Source organism: Misgurnus anguillicaudatus, chromosome 24 (assembly GCF_027580225.2).
Source record: "Misgurnus anguillicaudatus chromosome 24, ASM2758022v2, whole genome shotgun sequence".
NCBI classification, from domain to species: Eukaryota; Metazoa; Chordata; class Actinopteri; order Cypriniformes; family Cobitidae; genus Misgurnus; species Misgurnus anguillicaudatus.
Genome location: NC_073360.2, coordinates 44,435,379 through 44,445,931, shown reverse-complemented (window position 1 = coordinate 44,445,931; position 10,553 = coordinate 44,435,379). Strand labels below are relative to the sequence as shown.

At 34.2% G+C, this 10,553-nt stretch overlaps 1 protein-coding gene across 1 annotated transcript; it reads left to right on the top strand.

Moving 5' to 3' along the window:
- Positions 1–579: 579 nt before the first annotated feature.
- Positions 580–8,996, top strand: LOC141361718 (protein NLRC3-like). Its single transcript, XM_073863413.1, has 5 exons — positions 580–629; positions 5,810–5,926; positions 6,150–6,266; positions 6,793–6,918; positions 7,193–8,996. Exons 1-5 carry the CDS (start codon positions 580–582, stop codon positions 8,994–8,996), a joined length of 2,214 nt encoding a protein of 737 aa, XP_073719514.1.
- The last annotated feature ends 1,557 nt before the right edge of the window (positions 8,997–10,553 follow it).

Below are 10,553 nucleotides of genomic sequence, written 5' to 3'. Positions count from 1 at the left end.
TTACAGCATTTTAGCTAAGCAGTTAGGATATTGATCACTGATTACAGACCTGCATTACTACAGTAAAAGGTTAATTTCAAGTGTATGCCATCCCCCACCCCCGATTTTATTCTACATGCTTTGTACCGTACTTTGGACTCTGCTTTTAGTCATAAACAGGTGTGGTTTTTAACCTCTCGCCATTTTACACACCAGTTTTAATGTGTCTACATTCGTTGAAAGTCACTTACATGTACTTCTTCACTTTGAGTAGAAATATGTTGACGGAGGTAAGTAAGTGTTTGACATCGCATAATTGTTACTTGACTCAATGTTTCTAATAAAATCATTTTATAGTTAATAGAAAAATTTAACTTTTAAGTTACAGAATGGGTTTTGTCAGAAGCAGCGCAGAAACTCACAGATTTAAACTTTGTGCTGATTTACAAACACATTAAATTCATGATCAGATTCATTAAGTGGAGGTGATCAGATTCTTTAGATTCATTCGGAGTCTGTGGAGGAGATCAGATTCATTCGGAGTCTGTGGAGGAGATCAGATTCATCAGTGGAGATCAGACTAATGTGACTGAATGATTCATGGCCGATTCACAAGAATTCAGAGATGGAGATGATTCACCAGGAGTCAGGTATTCAAGTCTTTATTAAAGATATTACCTAAACACATGTGAATTGGAAACATTTATAAAGCCTAACTTTTATATATTTAAAATTTAACATAAATATAACATTCTGCATGTTCATATGATAACTTAATCTGTAATTAGATCATCAAATAGCTGTAACACTTTATTTTAAGGTGTCCTTAATACAGAGTAATTACCTCATTAAGTACTTAGTAGTAGACGGTGTAATTACATGCAACTAAATGTACTTAATATGTAACTAAGTTATGGAACAGCATGTACTTACAGATTGTAATTATGCACATGTAATAAGCTGCAACTGTTACACATATGCAACAGGTCGAGTCTGTTACAAAGCTAACTACTGGTGTAATAAAAGGTCTTGTTACATATGTGTTACAATGTAATCATATTGAAAGTACTTTGTGTACACTCTTAAAATGAATGTGTTAAATTAACACATCTTGTGTCTAGTTAAGGACAACACATCTAGTGTGTTGTCCTTAACTGAACACATCTCTGTGTTATTTTTGGAATAACACACTTTGTGTTGTTTTAACACATCTTGTGTTGTCCATTTCATTTATTTGAGCTCACAATCTACACGAAATGACACACAATGTGTTAAATAGTTTAACACAAAACAATGTGTTAAAATTAACACATCCTTTCTTAGAGTGTAGTACTATGTAACAACAAGTACCTACATATGTTACTAGTTACGTAGTTCACAGTTTAAATACATGCATTAGCTTGTTAATTACATTAATATTACATACTATTACACAGGGATAAGCTACGTAAAATAAAGTGTATCAAGAGTGTACTTCATGTGTATCTACATACCTTATTCATCTGTAACGTAGTTTGAATCGACTCACTAGTTCATGGTTTAAATACATGAATTAGCATCTGAATTACATTTAAATTACATAATATTACACGGGGATAAGCTACGTAAAATAAAGTGTATCTAGTTTGTACTTAAGTGTACTTCATGTGTATCTACATACCTTATTCATCTGTAACATAGTTTGAATCAACTCACTAGTTCACAGTTTAATTACATGAATTAGCTTCTTAATTACATTTAAATTACATACTATTACACGGGGATAAGCTACGTAAAATAAAGTGTATCTAGAGTGTACTTAAGTGTACTTCATGTGTATCTACATACCTTATTCATCTGTAACGTAGTTTGAATCAACTCACTAGTTCACAGTTTAATTACATAAATTAGCTTCTTAATTACATTTAAATTACATACTATTACACGGGGATAAGCTACGTAAAATAAAGTGTATCTAGAGTGTACTTAAGTGTACTTCATGTGTATCTACATACCTTATTCATCTGTAAAGTAGTTTGAATCGACTCACTAGTTCATGGTTTAAATACATGAATTAGCTTCTGAATTACATTTAAATTACATAATATTACACGGGGATAAGCTACGTAAAATAAAGTGTATCAAAAGTGTACTTAAGTGTACTTAAGTTTGAAACGACATACTAGTTCACTGTTAATTACATGCATTAGCTTCTTAATTACATTTAAATTACATAATATTACACCGGGATAAGCTACGTAAAATAAAGTGTATCAAAAGTGTACTTAAGTGTACTTAAGTTTGAAACGACTTACTAGTTCACTGTTAACTACATGCATTAGCTTCTTAATTACATTTAAATTACATTATATTACACAGGGATAAGCTACGTAAAATAAAGTGTATCAAGAGTGTACTTAAGTGTACTTCATGTGTATCTACATACCTTATTCATCTGTAAAGTAGTTTGAATCGACTCACTAGTTCATGGTTTAAATACATGAATTAGCTTCTGAATTACATTTAAATTACATAATATTACACGGGGATAAGCTACGTAAAATAAAGTGTATCAAAAGTGTACTTAAGTGTACTTAAGTTTGAAACGACTTACTAGTTCACTGTTAACTACATGCATTAGCTTCTTAATTACATTTAAATTACATTATATTACACAGGGATAAGCTACGTAAAATAAAGTGTATCAAGAGTGTACTTAAGTGTACTTCATGTGTATCTACATATCCATTTGTAACGTAGTTTGAATCGACTCACTAGTTCATGGTTTAAATACATGAAATAGCTTCTGAATTGCATTTAAATTACATAATATTACAAGGGGATAAGCTACGTAAAATAAAGTGTATCTAGAGTGTACTTAAGTGTACTTCATAAAAAATTGAATGCTAAAAATATTTAATTGACCAGTATATTTAAAGTGTGCTATTGATTAGTTAGTGCTATTTCGGAACAACAAATTTTTTACTTCATATATTTTACTTTAAGTGTATTTGGTGTACTTTTGTGTGCTAAAGTGGAACAACTCAAGTGTACTTAGTACAATTTAAGCATATGGCTGTTTGTGCTAAATGCATGCTTGATAAGTGAATTTAGAGTTTATTTTTGTGTTTAATTTTTGTTAAACGTACAATACAAATGAATTATGAGTGTCTTGCAAACATACACTCAGTATACCTTGAATAGATTGTTTGCACACATTTTATAGATCTATATTTTTTGGCTAATCCAAAATTCTTAAAACTACCCTGGTAAAAATGAATATGGTAAGTATATTACGTTTTGTATACTTTAACATACCTGCAGCTAGACCAGTGACCAGTATACTTCAAGTTTATAATTAGTTAACTTAAAGAGTGCTATTTTGGGAATAGATGACTTCAGCTGATAACATATCCAAAATTATTTTTTTTAAATAAATGTTTCCAATTAAATAAAAGCTGATTAAAACAGTCAAAAAAAATGTTATAAATATATTTAAATATATGTTTATTCACAGCATTCATAGTGTACACTATTTGCGTAAAAATGGAACAATTACTCATTGAAGAATGTCAAGATGATTCAGAGTTTTCAACATCTTTCTCACGCAAAATCAACTTTAGTCTGGCATAATAGTATTCTGAAAAAGAGAGACAATAAGCTCAATTAACAAGTGTTTAATTTTAAGACAGTGCATTTATTTAAGACTTGCTGTTTTAAATCTATAGTTTACTGGCTAAAGAGAACAATGGCAACTGAGCAGAAAGTATATTTTTACGTAACTTGAGCTTGACTAGAATGTCCTTATATATAAAGAACTCTTCATTAAAATAACTTCCCAAAGTAGGCATATGAACATACTCAATTACCCCAAAAAGTAACATTAACATTTCTTTAGACTCACAGTATTCACATTAGATTATCATTTTTACATTAGATTATCTTTTGTCTTTTAAAGATTCTTTTAGAAACCATAAATTGTCTATTTAAGCAGTAATTATATGCTTAAAACAACCTCAACATCATATGAGTTATTTTCTGTCATATTTCTTTACTCTTGTTTCATACGCAAACATATGATCTCATTTACAATTCAATTATTAACACTATCACCATGGCAACATTCACTTGAAACAAAATGGCGGACACCCGCGAACTCCGTGTGCATTACTGAACTTACGGTACTGTCAAATAGTTGTTTACCATCAAAATTCAAATAACAACATAATTGCATTTTTTTCTCTCTGTGAAATAGCAATCTTTGTTTTTAAAAGGAACTTTCAAGATAGTTACTTCAGTTCGTATTACATTCACAAGTACTTAACATACAGTTTTGTTGTTCAAAACTCACTCAAAATGTTAAACACTACTGACAACCATTCAAGGACACCTTTAACTTGTTATATACTCGAATTAATCTTACCTGCAAAGAATATTAAACAAGATAGATTAATTTCTCCCGGAGCATCTCGAATCACTGGCTGTTTCTCAATTCCAAGAACGCAAAGAAAGGACTTGTGTTCTCGTGGAGACTGGTCTTGCAAGGCGACCTCGGAAGAACGAACTCAGAAGGTCGCGAGAACACAAAACGCACTTGTGAGAATTGAGATGTGTGCGATCTTCCTGCTGGTCACGTGACCTCCCCAGAGTACCATTCATGCCAGTAACTGACGAGAGAAGGATGACATGAACTCCACTGCTTTATTCTTATTGGTTGTCGCTCCCGAAATTCGCTCGACATTTGCATAAAGTTAAACTTTTCTTAACTTTCTCGCGTCGCTGGACACGACCATACGGTCGCCAACAGTCACTTTCGCTCGTGCCGCTGGAAGTCACCCGGTTTCCATTGAAATTAATGAGATCACGTCGCTCTGCTACACTCTAGATACACTTTATTTTACGTAGCTTATCCCCGTGTAATAGTATGTAATTTTAATGTAATTAAGAAGCTAATTCATGTATTTAAACTGTGAACTAGTGAGTCAATTCACACTTTGTTACAGATGGATAAGGTATGTAGAAACACATGAAGTACACTTAAGTACACTCTAGATACACTTTATTTTGCGTTGCGTATCCCCGTGTAATAGTATGTAATTTAAATGTAATTAAGAAGCTAATTCATGTAATTAAACTGTGAACTAGTGAGTTGATTCAAACTATGTTACAGATGAATAAGGTATGTAGATACACATGAAGTACACTTAAGTACACTCTAGATACACTTTATTTTGCGTTGCGTATCCCCGTGTAATATTATGTAATTTAAATGTAATTCAGATGCTAATTCATGTATTTAAACCATGAACTAGTGAGTCGATTCAAACTACGTTACAGATGAATAAGGTATGTAGATACACATGAAGTACACTCTTGATACACTTTATTTTACGTAGCTTATCCCTGTGTAATAGTATGTTATTTAAATGTAATTAACAAGCTAATGCATGTATTTAAACTGTGAACTATGTAACTAGTAACATATGTAGGTACTTGTTATTACATAGTACTACACAAAGTACTTTCAATATGATTACATTGTAACACATATGTAACAAGACCTTTTATTACACCAGTAGTTAGCTTTGTAACAGACTCGACCTGTTACATATGTGTAACAGTTGCAGCTTATTACATGTGCATAATTACAATCTGTAAGTACATGCTGTTCCATAACTTAGTTACATATTAAGTACATTTAGTTGCATGTAATTACACCGTCTACTACTAAGTACTTAATGAGGTAATTACTCTGTATTAAGGACACCTTAAAATAAAGTGTGCCCAAACCACATATGACTAAAAAAACATCAGTTATCAAACATCTACTCTGTATAATGTCTTGTTATAGATCAGACTATAAAAAGAGATCAGACTCATCTGGGATCAGCTGTGTGTCTATGAGGAGTGCTCAGTCTATGAGTAAACCATTACAATTTCAGGACAGAGAAACATCACCTGGTCTGAGGTACAACAGCTGTCTCATGATCAGCAAGATATTTTAAAATGGACTTTAACGTCTCTTTCAAATTCTTTGTCATTCTGCATGTTCATACGATCAATTAATCTGTAATTAGATCATCAAATAGCTGTAAATATCTTTATTGATGCAAATTAAACTAAGCAGCCCAAACCACATATGACTGAAAACATCAGTTATCAATTACCTACTTTATAATGTCTTGTTATAGATCAGACTATCAGAAGACATCAGACTTATCTGAGGTCAGCTGTGTGTCCATGAAGAGTGCTCAGTCTATGAATAAACCATTACAATTTCAGGACAGAGAAACATCACCTGGTCAGAGGTACAACAGTTCTTTGTCATTTCTGTGTAAAGTTGTTCAAAATAGGCTATGTCAATTCAATTTTATTTATTTATTTACATTTTTAGGAACAACAAAAGAATGACAGTTTTTAAATATAGTTTAGGATGGAGTATTTGAAGTTACATGGAGTTATTCAAATTGATTTCCTTATTTGAATCTATTTCAAACTATATTATAAACACAGTCTATGATGGAGTATGTGAAGGTATTTTGTTACTAATTGAATAATGCAATAAGTAATACTCCAAGTCCAAACTATATCCTTTAATCCTGTCCAGGAATACATGGAGGCACTCAAAATTATTCCCTAATAGAATGATTGTAATCATATAATAATAATAATAATAGCACTTAAGTGAAGTAGCGATATCTGTAAGATTGTAACTGGACCATAATAATGAAAGCAGTTTTAATGAAAATATTAAATTAAGTTAATCTATATTATTATTATGTATAAATGTGCTATACAATAAACTTGCCTTGATTACTGCAAAATAATTTTTAGAAAACTGGAGAGATCTGACAAAGATCTACAGCAGAAGAGATCAAACTCATCTGAGATCAGCTGTGTGTCCATGAAGAGTAATCAGTCTATAACATTTCAGGACAGAGAAACATCACCTGGTCTGAGGTACAACAGCTCTGTATAGATAAAGATATGATAATATACTCAAATATGTGTTCACAAACTGTTGACAAGTCTATTAATATCAGATTGTATGAATGTCATCTGTTTAAGTTCAATAATATTGTCTGGATCAGACTCAGATCAAATAAGAGTGTATAAGAATCATGTTGTTATTTAATGAGAATTCAGTAGATATCACTTACATTATATTATTATAAGTTTAGATGTTTTTCTAACGTCTTTAATTTATGTAATAGTATTATGCATCTGTTTACAGTTATCATTGTCATCAAAAAACATTCAGATCAAATCTGAGGAAGAAGTTTGAGTGTTTGTATGAGGTAACATCAAATAAGAGAAACCCAACACTACTGAATGAGATCTACACAGAGCTCTACATCACAGAGAGTGAAAGTGGAGAGATCAGTAATGAACATGAGGTGAGACAGATTGAGACACAATCCAGAAGAACAACAACAGATGATAAACCAATCAAATGTAATGACATCTTTAAACCTTTACCTGAACAAGACAAACACATCAGAAGTGTGCTGACAAAGGGAGTCGCTGGCATTGGAAAAACAGTCTCTGTACAGAAGTTCATTCTGGACTGGGCTGAAGAGAAAGAGAATCAGGACGTCCACCTCATATTTCCACTTCCTTTCAGAGAGATCAATTTGATGAAGGACAAAACACTCAGTCTTTTAGATCTTCTTCATCTTTTCTTCCCACAAACAAAAGAAATGGAAATCTCCAGTGATGAATATAAAGTGTTGTTCATCTTTGATGGTTTGGATGAGTGTCGTCTGTCTCTGGATTTTCACAGCAGTGTGAGGTTGTGTGATGTAAGTGAATCAAGCTCAGTGGACGTGATGCTGACAAACCTCATCAAGGGGAATCTGTTTCCCTCTGCTCTCATCTGGATCACCTCCAGACCAGCAGCAGCTGATCTCATCCCCTCTGAGTGTGTTGATCGAGTCACAGAGGTACGAGGCTTCACTGATCCACAGAAGGAGGAATACTTCAGGAAGAGAATCAGTGATGAGAGTCTGTCTGATCAAATCATCTCACACCTGAAGTCATCCAGGAGTCTCTACATCATGTGTCACATCCCAGTCTTCTGCTGGATTTCAGTCACTGTTCTAGAGAGAATGTTGAGTGAAGCAGAGAGAAGAGAGATCCCCAAGACTCTCACTCAAATGTACACACACTTCCTGATCATTCAGACAAACATCAAACATCAGAAGGACTATGAGAAGAAAGATGAAGACATGATCTTCAAACTGTGTAAACTGGCTTATGAGCAGCTTATGAAAGGCAATCTAATCTTCTATGATGAAGACCTGAGAGAGTGTGACATTGATGTAGCAGAAGCATCAGTGTACTCAGGATTGTGTACTCAGATCTTCAGAGAGGAGTTTGGTTTGTATCAGGGGAAAGTTTACTGCTTTGTTCATCTCAGCATCCAGGAACATCTAGCAGCTCTTTATGCTCACATCTCCATCACAAACAACAACAGAAATGTTTTTGATAAAAGTCCTAAAGCAGGTCTTTTTTCTAACATTTTGGGCAAATTTAAAGATAAATCATCAGAACATGTTTTTATGGCTGAGTTACATCAGCGAGCTGTATTTGAATCTTTACAGAGTAAGAATGGACATCTGGATCTTTTCCTGCGTTTTCTTCTGGGTCTTTCACTGGAGTCCAATCAGATTCTCTTACAGGATCTACTGACACAGATGAGAAGTCGCACCTACATAAAAGAGGAAACTGTTGTGTACATTAAACAGAAGATGAATAAGAATCTGTCTCCAGAGAAATCCATCAATCTGATTCACTGTCTGAATGAACTGGGTGATGATTCACTGGTGAAGGAGATTCAACGTTATGTGACATCTTCATCAGTAGGAAAGACCAAACTCTCCTCTTCACAGTGGGCAGCTTTAGTTTTTGTGTTGTTGACGTCTGAGCAGCATTTTGATGAATTTAATCTAAAACCATTTATTGGAGATAAAAATACATCAGATGAAGTTCTTGTGAGACTGCAGCTTGTGATTAAAGAAGCCAAAAATCTCCAGTAAGTAAAACTAACAACAATCACATGACTGTTTACATATTAAAGCAACACTATGTAGTTTTCCATGTAAGATTGGCTTACGGCTCCCCCATGAGGTTGAAAAGCTCAACAGTACCTGGTATCAGACACTGGCTGAATCCGAAATCGCATACTTAATATGTAGGTACTGAATTTCATTGGGTACCTACTTAACGTGCGCTAAGGCAGTATGTACGTTCGTGTTAAGTATGTACAGCATTCGCCATGTTGACGTTATCATGTGACATATGACGTAGTAGACTTGTTCGAGTTCATGCGGAACCACAAGAACCGACAGGAGACCGACACCACAATACCGCGAGAGCAACCCGAAATCAGACTTCTCCGTATGACCTCTGGAATCGCTCTCACGGTACTTTGATGTCATCCAGCTGTTGGTTCTTACAGCGGTGCATAAACTCGAACAAACCTAATAACAGACATGAAAACGTATGCGTGTGTATGAGGGACAGGTGCACTAACATCTGATTGCATCAGTAACTTGATCTGTAACAGTGTTACAGATATATTACACATTATTTTGTAGGGGACAAAATAAGTAAAACAAGCAGATTGTAATTTAATCTATTGTCAGATGACAGCTGTGCTTGAATACAAACTAGACAATGCAGGCAATGTGATTATATACATTTTAGTGAAGCAATCTCTTGTATTTACTTAAAACAACAGAAAACATGAATAAAAAATGAATGAATAAAACCATCACAATAAATGAAAACGTATAGAAGTGAATCCCATATGAAACAAAACTTTATTCAAATGTATTTTTCTAACAAACCATCAAATAGTTACTGTCATCTCAACACAGCTGTGATAATTCTACAGCTTTATTTTCATGAATCAGCTGAGCACTTTGTGGTATATCCTGGGTCTGTGCGTGAAGTCAGGGTGCTGAGGAACAGTCCTGTGTAACGTATCGAATTCACCCGATTGGTTGGTCTCTGGTCGATTGCTTTGCTTTCCCATGGCATTTTGGGAAAGCTGGGATAGAAGTGTCCATCCGATGCATGCTTCAGAATCTGGGCGGACTCAGTAGGGCATCCGGGGATTTCTCGCCTAATGATTTTATGGATACTGAGGATTCGGACGTACTACTCTGTTCACGTGCTGTTTCCCCTACTACATTTTCAGTAAGTAGGCGGTTTCGGACAATACTTAAGTACACGTGCCTCTGAATCTCGCGAGAAATAGTCCATAATCCCACTAATTCTCACCTACCCTTTTACGTATACTAAGGTTTCGGACATACTATTCGTTCGTCTACTGCTTTTTGCCAACTATATAGTACGGCAGCCTATGCGATTTCGGATTCAGCCACTCTTCTGCAGGTAGGGGAGGGGCGGGGCTGTGTTCTCCGACCCAATCACGTGACTTATGATTGTGGCTGTAGCACCTAGGAGGTTAATCAGGTTACAGTAGAATTCATACAGGAGTTGTTCTACCACTGAAATAATTTTAGAGACATTATTTAAAGGTCGAAAAACAACATAGTGTTGCTTTAATACAATTAATTTAATTATTT